Source organism: Rhamphochromis longiceps, linkage group LG1 (genome assembly GCF_057381845.1).
Source record: "Rhamphochromis longiceps isolate RC_006_pf linkage group LG1, R_longiceps_female_GT1.1, whole genome shotgun sequence".
Lineage (NCBI taxonomy): Eukaryota > Metazoa > Chordata > Actinopteri > Cichliformes > Cichlidae > Rhamphochromis > Rhamphochromis longiceps.
The window spans coordinates 32,228,781-32,245,938 of record NC_140557.1 but is presented as its reverse complement, the minus strand read 5'-3'; the positions used below and the strand labels follow the sequence as shown (position 1 = coordinate 32,245,938).

Sequence of the window (17,158 nt, the reverse complement as noted above, 5' to 3'; positions counted from 1 at the left end):
GAGATCAAGAATATAACCCATCCATCCATCCGCTTCCGCTTATCCTTTTCAGGGTCGTGGGGGCGCTGGAGCCTATCCCAGCTGTCATAGGGCGAGAGGCGGGGTACACCCTGGACAGGTCGCCAGTCTGTCATAGGGCCAACACATACGGACAGACAACCATTCACACCTAGTGGCAATTTGGAAGAATATAACCCAAAATACAAAATCAAACTAAAGCACAAGCAACTCAAAATGCTGGGTCAAAATGACCCAGAACCATGACAGAAAGGACCACAAACAAACAACAACTAAAAACCCTGCAGAAAAGGGGCTGGCCGAGTATTAAAATAGAGGAAACCCCAGCATCTGGTGATGTCCATGAGTTCAAGGCTTCAGGCTGTCATTACCAGCAAACCAACTATTACAAATGAACCTTTTATTTTCAGTTCTTTGATTTGTCCAATTATTTTTGAGCCCCTGACATCAAAAGATTGTCTTAAAAATTGCTGCATTTTTCTGCAACGTTTTTGTTCAAGCCACTGAATTAAAGCTGAAAGTCTGCACATCAACTGCATCTGAGTTGTTTCATTTAAAATTCACTGCGTTAATGAACCAAAACCCAAAGAACCAAAATTAGAAAAAAAGTTGTCTGTCCAAATATTTACGGACCTAACTGTATGTTAAACCTCTTAAATTAAAGCTGAAAATCTGGGCTTGAATAATGTGTTGTTTGTTTGATTTAAAGCGCACAGTGCTGGTGTACAGAAGCAAAATTACAAAATATGCATCACTGTCCAAAAACATACCGAGATATCTATGATACAGCGCTGAGTTTTATTACATACGGACAAGCTGTAAAGGTTATCATTGCTTCCTGTACTGCATTTTAAAGTTAAGTAAGTAAAGTTGTAATTCTGCATGATGGCTTTGAAAAAAACAGAAACAAATATTGATTGTGTCTCATGCATAGAGAGTTTGACATTTCCCTCGTCTTTTTATGAATTTGGAGTGCTGGATGTTTTTCAGCGGGTATGCTTTGTGAGAGGCAGAAGGGTTTTTGATGAGCTCTGGCACTGGTTCAAAGTGCAACTAAACTTGTGTTTAATAAGGCACCTTGCATCCCCACTCTATCACCTCTTATTATTACTGACCTCTGGTGCTGACTGAGGTGGATACTCGGTGAATAAGAGCAGGGGTTGAGGGGAGCATGATGTCTCCGTGTGCGGTGGGTGGAAAGAGCTTACATGTGGTACAGACTAGAAAAGACCTCCACTTAAGTCTTAGTTAAGTATCTGAGAAGTACAGAGAAGGAGAGAAGACTGTGAAGATGAGGCTCTTTAGAGAAGCAGTGAGTGAGATTTGCACTGTCAGCAGCATTGATTACTTCACAAGCACAAGCATACACATTGGGTTTTACATTTCGTTTCATATTCTCTGGTATCAAAATGTAGCACAATGGCCGTATGAAAGAGTTAAGAAGGAGACTGCACAAGCAACCAAAAATATCCCAACAGGAATATTAGAAGTAGAGATTTGGTAAATACCTTAGAGGATTATTAGGATTCCTCAGAGGAATATTGTATCTGGAATAACAGGCTGTCCGTGTCCTAATTAGTGCTTTTGTTTCAGATGTATACTTTGAATCAAATGGACTGAACTCAATGGGCTATAGCTACTGATTGCTTTGTAGCCCAGCAGTAGGCCTGCAGCAGTACCTGCAGAAAAACTAATTATGTGTGCAATCAAACCTGGGAGGTTTCAAAGGTGCAGTGAGTAAGACCTGAGTGCAAAATGATCCACATAAATCTGCGGCAGCAATAGGGTGAATAATCGATAACACTGACTCAACAGTTACCTCACCAGGTGCTGTGATGTCTGGTATTTAAAGTTACGGCAGTTGTTATCCCAAAAGACGTGTCTATGGACACCTTTGACCCGTTAACAGACGGCTGACAGCACAAACAAGCTGAAAGTATTGCCAAGCAATGATGAAATTACAGAATATGATATGTTTGTGAACTGCATTTGTCCTCTACTTGTTTTGGTCAGTTGCATCCTTGAGCACACTAATCATCACATTGCCTATTGTGTGTTTCATGCACCAAATCTGTCTTCTTTTGCTTGGAGTATCATCATTTTCACAAAGTCTTACAGCCGTATGCAAATAAGAGCTAATGTGGCCACATTAATGAAAAATCCTTGTGGTATTCATTATACCCACTTGTCTGTGGTTTTCAGTACTCATTACTCAAAAAAGTAATGCATTCCTAATCGCCTAGTCAATAGTAATGCATTGTTTGACTAATTAATACCCTAACACAGTAATTTGTTAGCCTGCTTGTTGTATTGCACTCTCCATTCTTTCTCCTGCAGGCTAGTTTCGGCTGAGAAGATGACCTCTAATTACACAGTATATGAATTGTTGTGCAGTCGCTTTAAAGAATATATAACAAATTAGACAAGAAAGGTCCTGAAATATTTTGTCTTTCTGTCTTTCTTGGCAGGGTTACTGTTTACACTGTTGACACTATGTCAACACTGCTAGTGCTAGTTTCAATCAGGTTTGTGTCTGGACTTTGAGCAGCTCATTGCATCACCTTGTTTTTTTTATTTTTCAGCCATTCTGTTGCAGATTTGCTGTTGAGATTGGGATCATTGTCCTGCTTTGGGCTGATATTGGTCAAGCTTTGGCTGTCGGATGGCTTCACATTAGACTCTAGAATGCTTTAACAAACAAAGTTCATAGTTGACTAGGTGACCAAATCTACTGTTGTGAACTTTAACGTTTAATAATGCACAAATTTAAATGATTCAGACCAACAAAGAGCCAAAACCTGCTGTTTGTACAGAGGTGCTCACACTTGCTCATGACTGGTTAATCCAGTGCATTTGATGAGCAGCATATTGCTACTATTGACCACCTTAATTCCTATGGAAGCATTAAGGGTGTGTGTAGTTTTTCACTGGACTGCATAGACTCCTGTGAATGCGTTCTCATGACTGTATATTGACCAGACTCTGGTGATTAATGAGATACATCCCAGTTACATGCAAACAATTTTATCCCTTGAACTATGTTTTAAATTTTTTTTTATCACTTATGACAAGCCTTACTGATGTAAACAAACTTTGAAAAAGCAATAAGAAAGTGTTTTCTGCGTAAACTTCAAAGACTCCAGCTCTATAAATCAATTTAAGAGTGAGCATGTTTGAAATTTTCTTTCTTTTAGTTTAGAAGTTAGCACTTGTTTGGCTGCACATGTAGATTTGATTCATGTCTTACTTGATGTTTCTGTACACTGCAGTGTTTTATACTGCCCAGGATTAATTACAACTATGGCAGACAAGAACATTGGATTATGTCACGCTGTTGAAGCTCAGTAACAAAATAACTTATTGAGACCAAGAAAAAAGTTGACCCCAAGTTGCTTTCTGATGCATCTGTTCGAAGGTGAAGGGAAGTCATGCTCGGTGCTGTCAGGAGATGAGGTAGAGGAGGGACAGACATTATGGTTTTTAAGTTGCAGGACTTGATTTCCCTACAACAAACTGCAGTAACGGATCATCTGGTACTCTAGAGTTACATGTGAATTATCTACTCATCTACACAGGCCTTCCACGATCTCGGCAGAATGAGGCCAACAGAGCACATGGTTTTTTTTTTAATGACATCTTTATGGCCACATAGGAAGGTTGACTGAAAGGTTTTGTTTGGGTTTTTTTTGGCAGATATTATGTTTCTGTTGCTAAAAATCAAATTGTTTTCTAAATTTGAGAGTGTTAACTGGGTTGAAATTGGCTCTTTTTTTTTTAGCATGGAATATGAAACAGGTCAATGTGGCCATAAACGCCAAGACAGGTGGTTCCCTGTTTACATCAAACAGAAAATAGGCACTACCAAAACATCAGAGCCACGCCAGCCAGAGAAAGGTGGAGCATTAACATCAAAAACATTCTTCTGCATATCCATGTTGATGGCATGACTCAGATAACATAGGATGGAAATGTACTTCCCTAGTTATAGTGAATTCAATAAGTCAAGACAGATTCATCAAAAGTAGGCAGTCCATCAAAGCGACAAATGATATATTAATACATAAATTATTTTGAAAACAACAATTTGTTGTAATGTGTTTCTTTCAACCACAGTGGTTAAAAATCTCAGTATCAAAACAATTTCTTGTTTGGGCCTCAGGAGGAAGAAAAACATCAAGATCATTTCTTACTTTGAACGACTGCCTAATCTTAGCCTCCTAAGACCCAAACTCTTCCACTGCATGCATTTTTAACTTCTCTTAGATATTTGGGCATATTGGGGCCCGATAAATGTATAAACAAAGAAAAAAATGGTTTTTTTTACCTTATTTTTGTTTTAATGAAAAATCAGAGCCACATATGAGGATATTCGTTTAAAATTTTGATAGAACAGTAGCAGTATAATGTCCTCGTAAGTGGATATCAGGCCGTTGAAAAACAAAATTTAGTGTTTTGGTCTAAATCACCCAAAATGTGATGTCCACATATGTGGACGCCAGGTCCTAGGGGGTTAAAGAATCTGTCTTGACTTATTTAACTGGCTATAAATGGGACCCAGTATATCTGAGTCCTGAAGGTATCATGCCATGAATGAACACCTATTTACTGTTCAAAGTAGGGTTCAAACTGGATTCTCAATGGCATGTCCTCCACTGAGCGTTCACCTTCCTGCTCTGTCTGGTCCTCCTCCACCTCATCACCGGACAGCACAAAGTCTGACTCCCCTTCTACAATTCTGAGTAAAGTCCTTTCTGCCTCAATCTTTCCTTTGCTTCTTGAAGTGTGGATATAGGTTGAAAACAGGAATGAGTAAGTCCTCCTGTCCACTACACAGAACACTGTCTGTGTAATGGACAGTATTCACAGTTCTTTGCATTTTCCACAGTTTGTCATGTTACAGCCTTATTCCCAAATTCATTTCTCACCTCAAAACTCTACATGCGATACCCCATAATGACCAAATGAAAAAAAGTTTGCTTGAAATTCTTGCAAATTTAGTAAAATAATTATATGAGCAAGGGCCATCATTTTGAAAAGAAAGCCCATGTGGAAACTTGAAACCCTGAGATGTCTCCTTGACAGTACAGTAAGACTCAAATAGATTGCATGAATTGTGCTCGTGGAGGTCTCAGACTCGTGTCCCCCCAACAGAGGACAAGAATGAATCGCTGGGTCATAGGAGGTTAATGAACACTTTGCATTCTGTTTCGAGTGCTCTCCTAATCAAATATCAGAGGGAGGGCAGGCACAGCGAACATGAATTATTGGTTTTTGTGGCCTCTGTGAACATTTTTTTTGTTGTTGCATGAGCTAACCTTTTTTCCTGTGATAATATTAACAAAAACAATGTTAAACGATTGTTAGGTGAAGTGAAATTGTATGAAAAGTATTTCCAGTGCTTTAAATTCACACTTTTTAAAGTTACAATATATGGACGTATGTAAATAAGTGATGTATGCATTTTCTGATTTAATATGAGAAAATAAACAACAACAACAGCAAAAACACCGATTAATTTTTTTAGGAAAGTGGTTGGTGACTGCAAAATGCATAGTTAAAATATTATGTTAATGCATTACTTTTTTTAATGGTGGGGAGACACAAACACACCGGTTGCTACCCAGCAGTGACAATGAAGGGCAGATGAAGCTCGGGTGAGAGACTGCAGCACGGTGCGCAGTGACCGGCTGCAGCCACTGGGGGAGGACCGAGCACCGCCTGCACGAGCTGCGGTACACGAGCGACTTTCTCACTGAGACTCTCCATCATCACACAGAGACACACACACACACACACACACAATGGGAGGGATCCAGGAGTATAGGTAGGGATACGGCGGCAGACAGACAGATGTGCGATGCTCAGACTTAAACCATGAAGCCATTCCCCCTCGCCCGTGCGAAGGTAAACTTTTACCCACCCTCGTATCTTGTCTTCGTGTGGAGCTGTCATTGATGCCAACTCGCTACGCGCACACCTGCTACTTCCTCCTCTTCTTCTCATTCTTTTTTTCTCCTCTGGAGGGGGTAACATTATTGCTCTCGGCATACCAGAAGCGATGCAGCAGAAACGGAGGCTGAAGTGGCGATAGATCCTGTTGAATTGAGACAAGACGTCGAGACGCAGCCAAAAAAAGTGTCCTCTCCAGAGTGCGTCAGAGCACGGATGTGTGTACTGGATGTGGATATGGTCGCTGCGTGGATACAGCGAGGGATTTTGCGGCGTTACCCTCCAAAATCATAACGGGGATTTGAGCGAGAGTGAACAACTGCATCCTCACCTAGCCTCCTTCCCCTGCTTCCTCCATCAGATTGGTTTGTGAAGAGGGGGGGCGGGGGAGGGGGGGGGGGGACTGAGGCGATGTCGTTTTGGCCCCCTTTCAGATGTAAGTATGGATGTTAGAATAAAGGGAGGATACTTTAATGCGTAAATTGTATTGTAACCATAAATGTCTTCCATATTCCTTTGTGTTCACTCCATAGTAATAATGATGGTGATGATAATAACAATGATGTATTTTGATTGTGTATTCGATAAAACAACACACATCGATATGAAGGTTTTGGTTTTATTTGCCTAAACCAACTGCTGTTTCCTCCTCTCTTCTTGTTCTCGCAGCTCCTGAGAGCGTCAGATGAATAAAGTCATTCAAATTCACCGGAGCTGTATAAAATAACGGAGATCTCTCTTCCTCTCTCTCTCTTTTTTAAACTCGTCCTAAAATGGCAACCATGAGTGACCAGGGAGGATCAAAAGACGCATTCGGGCGCAAGCCCGCCTCGCGGAGAAATTAACCACCTGATGGGCACCGGAGGAACCGAGGAGAGACTGTTTAGGTGTCGCTTGTTGACTTGGTGATTTACAATGCTGAGCAAATAAGGGGCGCTGCAAGTTTGACCGAGCGTCTGCGTAACAGGCTATGCCACCGGCCTTTACATCTGATCTTTTTCCTTCTTTCTTCTTCTTCTTCTTTTTTTTTTGGATATGGTAATGATGTCATGAAATACCGGAGGAGGGGGGGCTGTACCTAAACTGGAAGAGATGGCAATCAGTATCATGTAAGTAGGATACATGGGATTCGCTCAGCATGGACCCATCTGAGGTGTGTTTGCTATTCTGACTTTCTCGCATTCACGACTGATTGGTCGAGAGGCTTCATGCCTCATTTTGTCTCCCTGCGCGCGCTGAGCTGCAACTTTTGTCCTCTGGTCTGCGTCCACATCACAGCGCGCGAGCGCTTACTGTAAGCGTCCGCGGACCGAAGCGCTCACTGACTTAAAATGGAGTTTGCCATGGTGGGCGCGGACGGTGGGTGCAACAGCCACCTGCCTTACGGATATGCCCAGGCTCGCGCGCGGGAGAGGGAGCGCGAGAGGGAGCGCCAGGCTGCCCACACCAGAGCGGCGGCCGCAGCGGCTGCTGCCGAAGGTGGAACGTGCACGGAGGGAGGTGGAGGAGGAGGTAGCTGCGGTGGCGTCGGAGGGTCCACCTCCAACACCTCCTCGAGCGCTCATCTCCTTAACAACCGCCAGCATCAGTCTCGCGCCGCCTCCTCCGCGAACGCCAACATCAGCAGCGGCGGTACCGCCTCGCGCCCCTCCCCCTCCTCCTTCACCTCCACCACCACCACCTCCACCTCCTCCTCGCAGCAGAACCAGCAGGAGCCCGAGCAGCAGCAGAGATTTGTCCGAGAGCGGAAAAAGCAGCGCAGCGTCGGACGCTGGAGACGGAACCGGGGCACTCTCGGTGGGGACCTGCGCCACTCCGAGCTGGCTCTGCTCGGATCCGAGGAGGACATCATGATAGAGGAGGAAGAGGCCGAAGGAGCCGAGGAAGAGGAGGAGGAGGGGGGCGGGGGCGACCGGGGGAGCAAAAGGTCGAGTTTTTTGTGCAACATGGATGATGATGAGGAGACCGTGTCGATCACCGACAGGCGGCCCCAGTCCGGATACGAAAACGTTTACAGCGAGTGCGGCTGCTGCGAGAGAGTTGTCATCAACGTGTCGGGTCTGAAGTTTGAAACTCAGCTCAAGACGCTCACTCAGTTCCCGGACACGCTCCTGGGAGATCCGGACAAGAGGATCAGGTACTTCGACCCGCTGAGGAACGAATACTTCTTCGACCGGAACCGACCGAGTTTTGACGCCATTCTTTACTACTACCAGTCAGGCGGGCGCTTAAAAAGACCAGTCAACGTCCCATTTGACATATTTTCCGAGGAGGTCAAGTTTTATGAACTCGGGGAGGAGGCGATACTAAAGTTTCGGGAGGATGAGGGCTTCGTCAAAGAGGAGGAGAAACCTCTGCCGGAGGATGAGTTCAAGCGCCAGATTTGGCTGCTCTTTGAGTATCCGGAGAGCTCGAGCCCTGCCAGGGGGATCGCGGTCGTGTCCGTCCTTGTTATTGTCATTTCTATTGTGATTTTCTGCCTGGAGACGCTGCCGGAGTTCAGGGATGACAAAGAGTATCTACAGCCACGAAACAACTCCTCTCAAGCCGATCACGGATTTACTCCTTTTAACGACCCTTTTTTCGTCGTGGAAACGGTCTGCATCATCTGGTTCTCGTTTGAGATTATAGTTCGCTTCTTTGCCAGTCCGAGCAAAACTCTCTTCTTTAAAAACATTATGAACTCCATAGACATTGTTTCCATTTTGCCTTATTTCATTACTCTCGGCACGGACCTGGCGCAGCATCAGGGCAACGGACAGCACGCGATGAGTTTCGCCATCCTGAGAATAATCCGCCTTGTCAGGGTGTTTCGCATCTTCAAGCTGTCCAGGCACTCTAAGGGGCTGCAGATCCTGGGTCACACCCTGCGTGCCAGCATGAGGGAGCTGGCCCTCCTCATTTTCTTCCTGGTCATAGGTGTCATCCTGTTCTCCAGCGCGGTGTACTTCGCCGAGGCGGACGAACCCACCTCGCAGTTTACGAGCATCCCGGACGCGTTTTGGTGGGCTGTAGTGACCATGACCACAGTGGGTTACGGAGACATGAAGCCCATCACTGTGGGTGGGAAGATAGTGGGCTCCCTCTGCGCGATCGCGGGCGTGTTAACCATTGCGCTCCCGGTCCCGGTCATAGTGTCCAACTTCAACTACTTTTATCACAGGGAGACCGATAACGAGGACCAGTCGCCGGTGGTGGAGAGCATGCCCCCGGGCTGCCCGTACTTCCCTGACTTTCTAAGAAAATTCAAAGGCTCGCCCTCTGGCTCCTCGCTCGGTGACAAAGCGGAGTATATGGAAATGGAGGAGGGGGTGACGGAGTCGCTTTGCGGGCTGGACAAGAGCCCCAGTAAAGGAAACGGCACAGACATAAGCAGAAAAAACAGTACTAACTCAAAATCCATTCAGACTGACGTGTGATTACAATTAGAGTTTATTATTATTAATTATTTTTCCTGAAGAAGAAGAACACGCCCTATAAAGATAATTTTGAGCATCATTTCTGCCCAACAGCAGGTGACCCCCTCCCGCCCTCACATCCCCAACACAAGTTTGAAACACGCCTCAGACACACACACACACACACACGCACACACACACGCACATTCATGCCACTGATTGGCAGGTTGTGATGCTTCTCTCTCTTTCTCCTGTTTTTAACCATCGCGCACTTCTCTAACAGCAGCCTTTCCCCCAAACCATCTTCACCACACACCAGTCTATTTGTTCATCTAAGCTGTGCGGGCTTCCAAATCTGACATCAAATTGAAATTCTAGTAAAGACAGGCTATGCATTCGCACTTTATGAGTTTCATCTGTCAATAACAGATATAGGGATGATCGTTTTTGCTGTTATGCAATAAAGTTCAAAATCTGTTTGCACTAATGTAGATTTTTTTTTTTTTTTGCGCTGGGTTTTGACAGATTTGTATTCAGAGACAGAAGCTGTAGGCCATGAAAGTGGCGCGTATTTAGTAATCCTCTGACCACTTCGCTAAAGAATGTTTGAACAACTTCCTCACAGAGAGCAGACTAAGGATATTAATAATCCCCTTTATATGCTGCCAGTAAAACTAAAGAAAAAAGAAAAAATTGGAAACGAAAATACGGATAAGTCTTTTGTAACTGTTCCAGTATTTAACATTAAAGAAAAGCTAACTGATAAGACAGCATTTAGTAAACCAGGGCTACAGTTATTTCTATGACACCTACACAACTATGTTTTTCCACAACAGGCCAAAAGAAAAAAAAAGCCTTCTATTGCTGACCCACTGCGAGAGCTAAGCACAGGAATCACCAGTTTATAAAATGGCTGGAGAAATGACTCGCCCCAGGTTTTGTATGGACATGCTTGTTGGAAACTCGGCGACAGCAGTTTCCCCCAGTTTCATTTAAACCACCTCAAAATGACAATATCCCTTTACAAGGAGGCAGATGGAAAGTTAAAGCAAAAATGACTCATCGTGGAAACTCATTGGAAGGGAGCTTGCGAGCAATTTTCTCTCCTGTCTGCTGGACTTCGTGCACAATTCCTTCCCCCCCCCCCACCCCGCCTCACCCCCCAAGAGGACTGCGATTATCTGCGAGCTCGGAGGATCGTCATGATGTGGATGTCTTCCAAGGTATGTGGCCCACAGCTTGTGTGTGAAAATTATTATTTGTTTTAAAAAAACAACCTTGTAATGATCAAAACAGCGCCAGTCACATGTTTTTAATGGAAAATATATGCCACTAAACAAGGTCCCATCTCGAGAAAAACACTTTCATTCCGAGCACGACACCCTCACTTTTATTTTCAAACACTCCCGTGTTACTTTGACAACAGAACCACGCGTGAATGCGCGTGCGTAAAGCCCTGTAGACGCTGGAGGAATGTGGCGCACATTTTTCCAGTCTTCATGTGGCCAGTTGATGTTTCTGCTGTACAACATTTAAGCTGTGTTCAAGTGTCATATGCAAAACCAATAACTGCAAAACTAATAAGGTGACATAAGTCAGATTGCTGTGATTTTGTGCCAAATATTTGGAAAGATCTAACACCAGGAATTGTGTTTCTGCAAAACTAAATTCTAAGTATGATGGCAAAGTGCTGCAGAATTTACTCCCTGCTTTGCTGCACATCAAAAGATCATTTTACTTGTTTACTTGTTCTGTTTTGTTATATACTGAACTGCTGCTTTTATAATTCCAAATGCTTTAGTTAAAGATTTTTAAATCGCAGTTTTCGCTTTTCAGATGAGGAAAAAAACAAGAAACAAGTTCCTCACTTGAATGTGCGGGTGCTTGTGTGTGTGCGTGCTTGTGTGTGTGTGTCTGGCACTAGATGGATGTTTTTACAACCATCTGCTGAAGGAGGAAAGTTTCTCTGAGTGCTTACACTAAATCTTAGTTTAGGACATGGATGCACAAGCAGGACTGTGTGACATCAAATAGTCTGAGAGCCAGTCAAAGTTAAATATGCCATTTACACAAGTGGGATGTGGAAACTAAAAGCTTCCAATGCACAAGAAATAAGTCAAACTTAGAGAAGTAAGAGGCATCCTGTGCCAAGCAGTTGAACTTTTCAAATAAGCAATCAAAGCAGAGTACTACAAGTTTTAAAGCACATCTTTGTGTTTAAAATTTGAAGTGATTTAACGCATATTTATACATTAGGCACATTAGGCCTTTATTTCCAATAGAGAAGTAGTGCAGTAAGAACAACAAACAAAAAAACTGTTTAAACTCTAAAAACTGTGTTGCATGCTGGGAAAAGTCAAGAAAACAAAAGTTGATTGTCTCAAGACTTTTCAGTCTTCTGAATACTTACAGAATGCATCAAAAGGTGCTATGACATCAACGCTCAGTTCCCATCTTAAGTCAAATCTAAATGCGTCTGTATTCATAAAATCGAACCAGACACCTCGCCACTCACTGTCATTGCTTCTCAGCGTTTCTCTGCACGCTAACACTGCATCAGCATGTGATAATTTATCTCACGGAGCGCTTTCTATCCTCAGAGGAACTCTTCACGCGAGATATTCTCAACACCTGCACCCACAGCATCACAGCACACTCTTGGCACAGGGCCATCGCCTCTTGATACCTCACACTTTGCACTTACATAATGTGGCTTATGGCAAGAGGCAAAATCCAAAACATTTTTTATGCAAATTGTGTGGGTCAGGCATATTTTAAGGCTTGTAGCTGCTGAGTTGACTGCAACAGCGTGTGTCATCCTGAGCCATGGAAGCTCAGCGACTCGTACTGTTCATAGAGTGCTTTTGCCACGTACTGGGGGAGTCTTTGTAGTGCAGATTTAAACCATATGGCTGGGCCATGTGACCAAGTGAGAGTTATTTATGGTTGTTTTTCAAAAGGTATTGCTTTATTTACCACTTTTTATTGTACCAAAGAACATAAAAGGGAGGAGCACATAATGTCAGATTTGGTTATGTAAGAACAGGAAGTACAGATGAGGTGAGGTTATCAACTCAAAGTTTTCCATTTTTGGCAATCAGAGACTAGTTTGAGTAATCTCATCTGCATCAGATTTTTCCAGTGTCAAGATTTTGTTATTGCTTCTGTTATACAGGGGTGAGTTTTGCTTTTCTTATCCATTATATGAATAGATGGATTTTAAAGTTAATTATTTGACTGAATCCAACAGCTTTACTGATGATAGAACTAATAATAGCCCAACACGTGTAAGAGGTGCTAATACAGCCATACTACTATACCACTGCCTGTTGCTTGTTGATAAATGTTGTCTACATTGCTCCTGTGTACTACACTGTACAAACAACAGTGAACCGCAGCGTTTCAGTCTAGTGGTCACATTTTTGCTATACAGAGCCAAAGCCGGGCAAACGCACATGGCTGCCAAGTAGGATCTCTGAATCTTGCTCACTTTTTGAAGTTCATTACAAATGTGCTTGTTGATGTGCAGCTCTAAAACACAAAGGATGAGGTGGTTTATGCAACCTTAATGTTGCATAACCTAATGTAATAGTTTGGACTCAAACGATTACTTTATTGGAGATTATGTATCTGAATTTCAGGAGCAGGACCACGCCTCCAATCACGCTCCTTCCACCTGCCATCTATATGGGTTCCCCTAGTTCTGCAATCTGTTCATTCTCGTGTAGGTGCCCCACCCTCCCTCCCTCCTTCTTCTCCATTCTTCAACTTCTTCACTCCTATTTAGTACATGAGGATCTGCCAGGCTGCCAAACCGCAGCTCAATTCATGTCAAAGTTCTGTCTATGGCTTTCACGGTCATTACACCATCTCGTGAGCATTAGTGGTTGTCTGTCTCTCTGTGATAGTATGGTGACCTGTCCAGTGTGCTTCTTAAACCTTTCTGCTCACACATACAGGAGAACTGAGCGAGGGCTATATTCCTATTTAGAAATAGTCTGGTTTTTAAGATGGAATTCTCTTATATGTTTTATGCGTTAGAAAATTATTGTTTTTTTGGTGCTGCTAGAGCTGACGTGGTTAAGCTAGCAACCCACGTACCAAATGAGCTGCAGGGGCCGGGGTTCGAGTCTTCTCCGATCGTTTCCTGCGTGTCATTGCCCCTGCTTTCTCCGCTCTTCCTTGTCTACTGCCCCTCCTCTCCATCCACAAATGTTTGCACCCAATAGTTTTCAGAAACAATGAAAACATTGCAAATGCATTTAGGTATGGTGTGTGGCCTTTCTTCTGTGGGAAATCTAACCCAGTGGTTAGCTCGTCCATGAGGTCTGTGTAGGTTTTCAGTCATCCAGCCCATGGTTAAGAATAATCGATTGGTACTCAGTCTTTTGTTTTTTTTTTGGAATAGCTGTCACACGGGTTTCTGTTTTAAATGATCTGTTGATTTTAGCTCCTCACACCTTTGAGTCCATTGTCTACATTTTATGTGAGAGTTGACTCCTCTGTGCTGAAACAACCTGCTCTGCATAACAGAAGCCAAATTGTGCTGACAACCATAGGTCAAAGTCACGGCTGACCCCTGTGACAAATGGCTCATTTAGCTGTTTGGAAAATGACTTCTACCTGCAGCCAAGACATCCATCCATCTTCTACATCAGCTTATACCCACTCAGGGTCACAGAGGGCTGGAGTCTATCCCAGAATACACTGGGCAAGAGGCAGGGAACATATCAAAGATAGTCAATGACAGACCGATAAAACATATTCAGACTGAGCGCTTGACAGTCTACTTACAATGAAGACCAAACTATGTTCAGTGACAAAGCAAATATTACATATATTTATATTTAAATTATGTTTATTTATTTAAATATATTTAATTGTTCCTCTTTTAATCGTATAATAAATAGGCATAAACGTTCAAAAAATATTTACTGACCATAAATGTGATTTATCTTTTCCATCTCCATTTTCTATTCTTGGACTCTACTAGAGAAGTTTGAATTTCAGGATGTTAAGTTTCAGGACCTAATCTGCAGTGACTCAGTCTTTTACTTTGAAAACTTATCAGATACTCTATATTAGCAGTAAAGCATGTCAAGTGGAATAAAAACCATTGAGTAGTGGGTAGTATCAAGCCCTTCAGATCACCTGCGTATGAAACAAAATATTTTAGTGTGAATAGCAGGTGGGCGGGGTATCTTTCTGTGACATCACGAAGTTCTAGGAGTAGAAAAAAAACAGTGTTTAGAGCAGCCTGAAACCTGAGCTTTCAGCTTATATGATGCTATTTTAATACCTTAACGACCTTATAACACCTAATATGTTACTAAGCAATGATGTTATTATGACTTATAATTGGCATATAACCTACAAACTAATGTTTATTCTGGGAACAGTAGCTTGATTACACGGCCATTCAAACTACGTGTCCTGAATTTATGTAATGCCTTTGGCACAGAAGAAGACCGTGAAACAGATGCAGCCAAGTTTCTCTGATTGTAAGTATGACATCAGAAATTATGGAAATGAATAAAGTAGGAACTGATGCTGAAATTTAATATCTGCTTAATATTTGGTTGTACTGTAATAGCTCAGTACAGAGGCTTTTGTTTTTGCATTTATAAAAGAAAGTTTGTTTTTAGTAGTTGATTCGACCTCGGCTTAGCCTGAAGGTGGGTGGAACTATGCTGGGGGCTACATGAAACTGCAATACTTAGCGTGGCATGCAATGATTTGGCATCCAAGCTTTAATTTGTCTTCATTCGTTTCCCCTTGTTGCCAGTGCAAAGCTGCCTTTTCTCACCAGTTCACTCCACTTGCCGATCAAGGGAATGGACCTGCCATGATTTTGTTATGTGTCGCTAACACGTTTGAGTGCTCGTATTTTCATGCTTCGTGGCCACAGTGGTCAAAAAGTCATCTTTTCCTGTAATGTGATTACCAACAAGCGACCTAAACAAGTCCTTTTTATGTTTTCTATTTGCCACTTATGTGAGAATGGTGACTTCTGTGTGAAGAAGTGCATTCCCTTAGCATCACCGTGTAAAGTGGGATGCCCTGGTAGAGATGGGAAGCTGTCAAAAAAATAATATCTACTTGCCCACACAATCACTTGAGGACATATCTTATCAGCCAAAATAAGTGAAACAAACCGTGATGTGTACAATTTTCAGTGTATGTCATTTCTTTTAAAAAAGGTAACCAAATATTTGGAATTTGAAGAGTAAAAGCTCTTATTCTTCTCACAGTTTCCACATTATCCACATGCACATTTCTTTTTTTAAATAAATGCAATGACTTTGTGAAAAAAAATCATTAATGTGTCAAAATATCGTAGACCGGAACAACACAATAGTGACCTCTTGTTTGAGAAAGGAATCCTTAATTTGCTGTTTTAAGTAATTATGGGAAATAATCTTCTCATAGACCAGCCATCATGCCTCAATGATAAAATCTTTTCCGTTGAAGTATCCAGAGCAACAAGAAGAGAAAACAAGCAAACAACAGAGTGGAATTTCATGAGGCTGGAATTCTTCTCCATTCATCTGTCTTGCCAATACATTAATCAGGCCTGATAAAACTCTGTCAGCCGGCTGTGTTGCCAACGTGCACAATAGATGATCCCAGCTGTTGTCACTGTGCGAGTATTTGTGATAATTGTTGTTCTTTTGTTGAAAAAAGAATTCAATCTATGTTCCTGTAAAATCATTAGTAAATAGTTCAAAAAATGCAGGAGTGATTAATCACTTTAAACTCAGGAAGGCTGTTAACAAGGTATTGCTGAGCTGCCGTCCAAATCAATTGGTCAGAGAAAATTGAGAGACAGACAGCTGACAGAGAAAGGATTAGAAAAGAAGTGCTCTGTTAATCAAGCAAAGAAGCCTGATTAGCATTTCTGGGTTAGTTTACCTGCTGTTAAGAACACCTCCCCCAAACAAACCTTATCCAGTCATAGCCTAACAACCAGGGATGGCAGTAATGCGCTACTGTAATCTGATTACTTTTTTCAAGTAACGAGTAAAGTAAGGGATTACTATTGCAAAAAAGTAATTAGATTACTGTTACTTTCTGGTAAGCATGCTGCGTAACTGCGTTACTAAACCGCGATTTTGTTTGTGATAGTGTCTCGTGACAATGAAGTACGAGCGTGCGACGCCTGTGGCAGCAGACGTGTGCAGATCAACAATGGATAATATGGAGTGCGGGAGAGAGTACGACCATGCAGCGTTTAAAGGATGAACGTACTTAATTACTTTAAGTTTGATTCCGTAAAAAGTGACAAAAACATTAGCGTCTGCTGTACACTCTGCGTGGGAGGAAAACTTCTTTCTACATTGAAAAATGAAACTTCAACTTTGAGCAAGCACCTAGCAAGCCGCCACGGGAATGTAAAATTCACAGAGAAAACCCCGGATCCCCCCATTGACATGATCACTGTGGCATCGGCCCACCACTCCTGCTAAACATGTGAAAATAGATTTAAGAGTGACAGGACTCAGTGCAGCTGAGTCTTTGATTTTATTTATTTTTTGCTGTGTTTTACTTGCATCTATTTGAAAGTGAATGTAAACACAAAAATATTTTATTTTATATGCTGGAGTATACAGAAAATAGGTTTAAATGTTAAACAAATTTCTTCAAGTCAAAGACCGTTATATATAATTTAATTTTTGCTTGATGCAATGTGCATAAAATTAAAACATTAAAACTAATAAAACAAGTTTTAAAAACAGACCTTTTCATTTGATTCAATTTTATATGATGGATTATGCAGAAAAAGTAGAATAGGG

The 17,158-nt window shown here is 42.3% G+C and overlaps 1 protein-coding gene across 1 annotated transcript; it reads left to right on the top strand.

Annotated features, from left to right (window-relative positions):
* Window positions 1-7,298: 7,298 nt before the first annotated feature.
* Window positions 7,299-9,742, top strand: kcna4 (potassium voltage-gated channel, shaker-related subfamily, member 4). Its single transcript, XM_085411902.1, has one exon. The coding sequence runs from the start codon at window positions 7,299-7,301 to the stop codon at window positions 9,384-9,386; it is 2,088 nt and encodes a 695-aa protein (XP_085268028.1). The 3' UTR covers window positions 9,387-9,742.
* The last annotated feature ends 7,416 nt before the right edge of the window (window positions 9,743-17,158 follow it).

Excerpts from the sequence above, each read along its gene's own strand:
- kcna4 (XM_085411902.1), top strand. The coding sequence starts at position 7,299 with ATGGAGTTTGCCATGGTGGGCGCGGACGGTGGGTGCAACAGCCACCTG.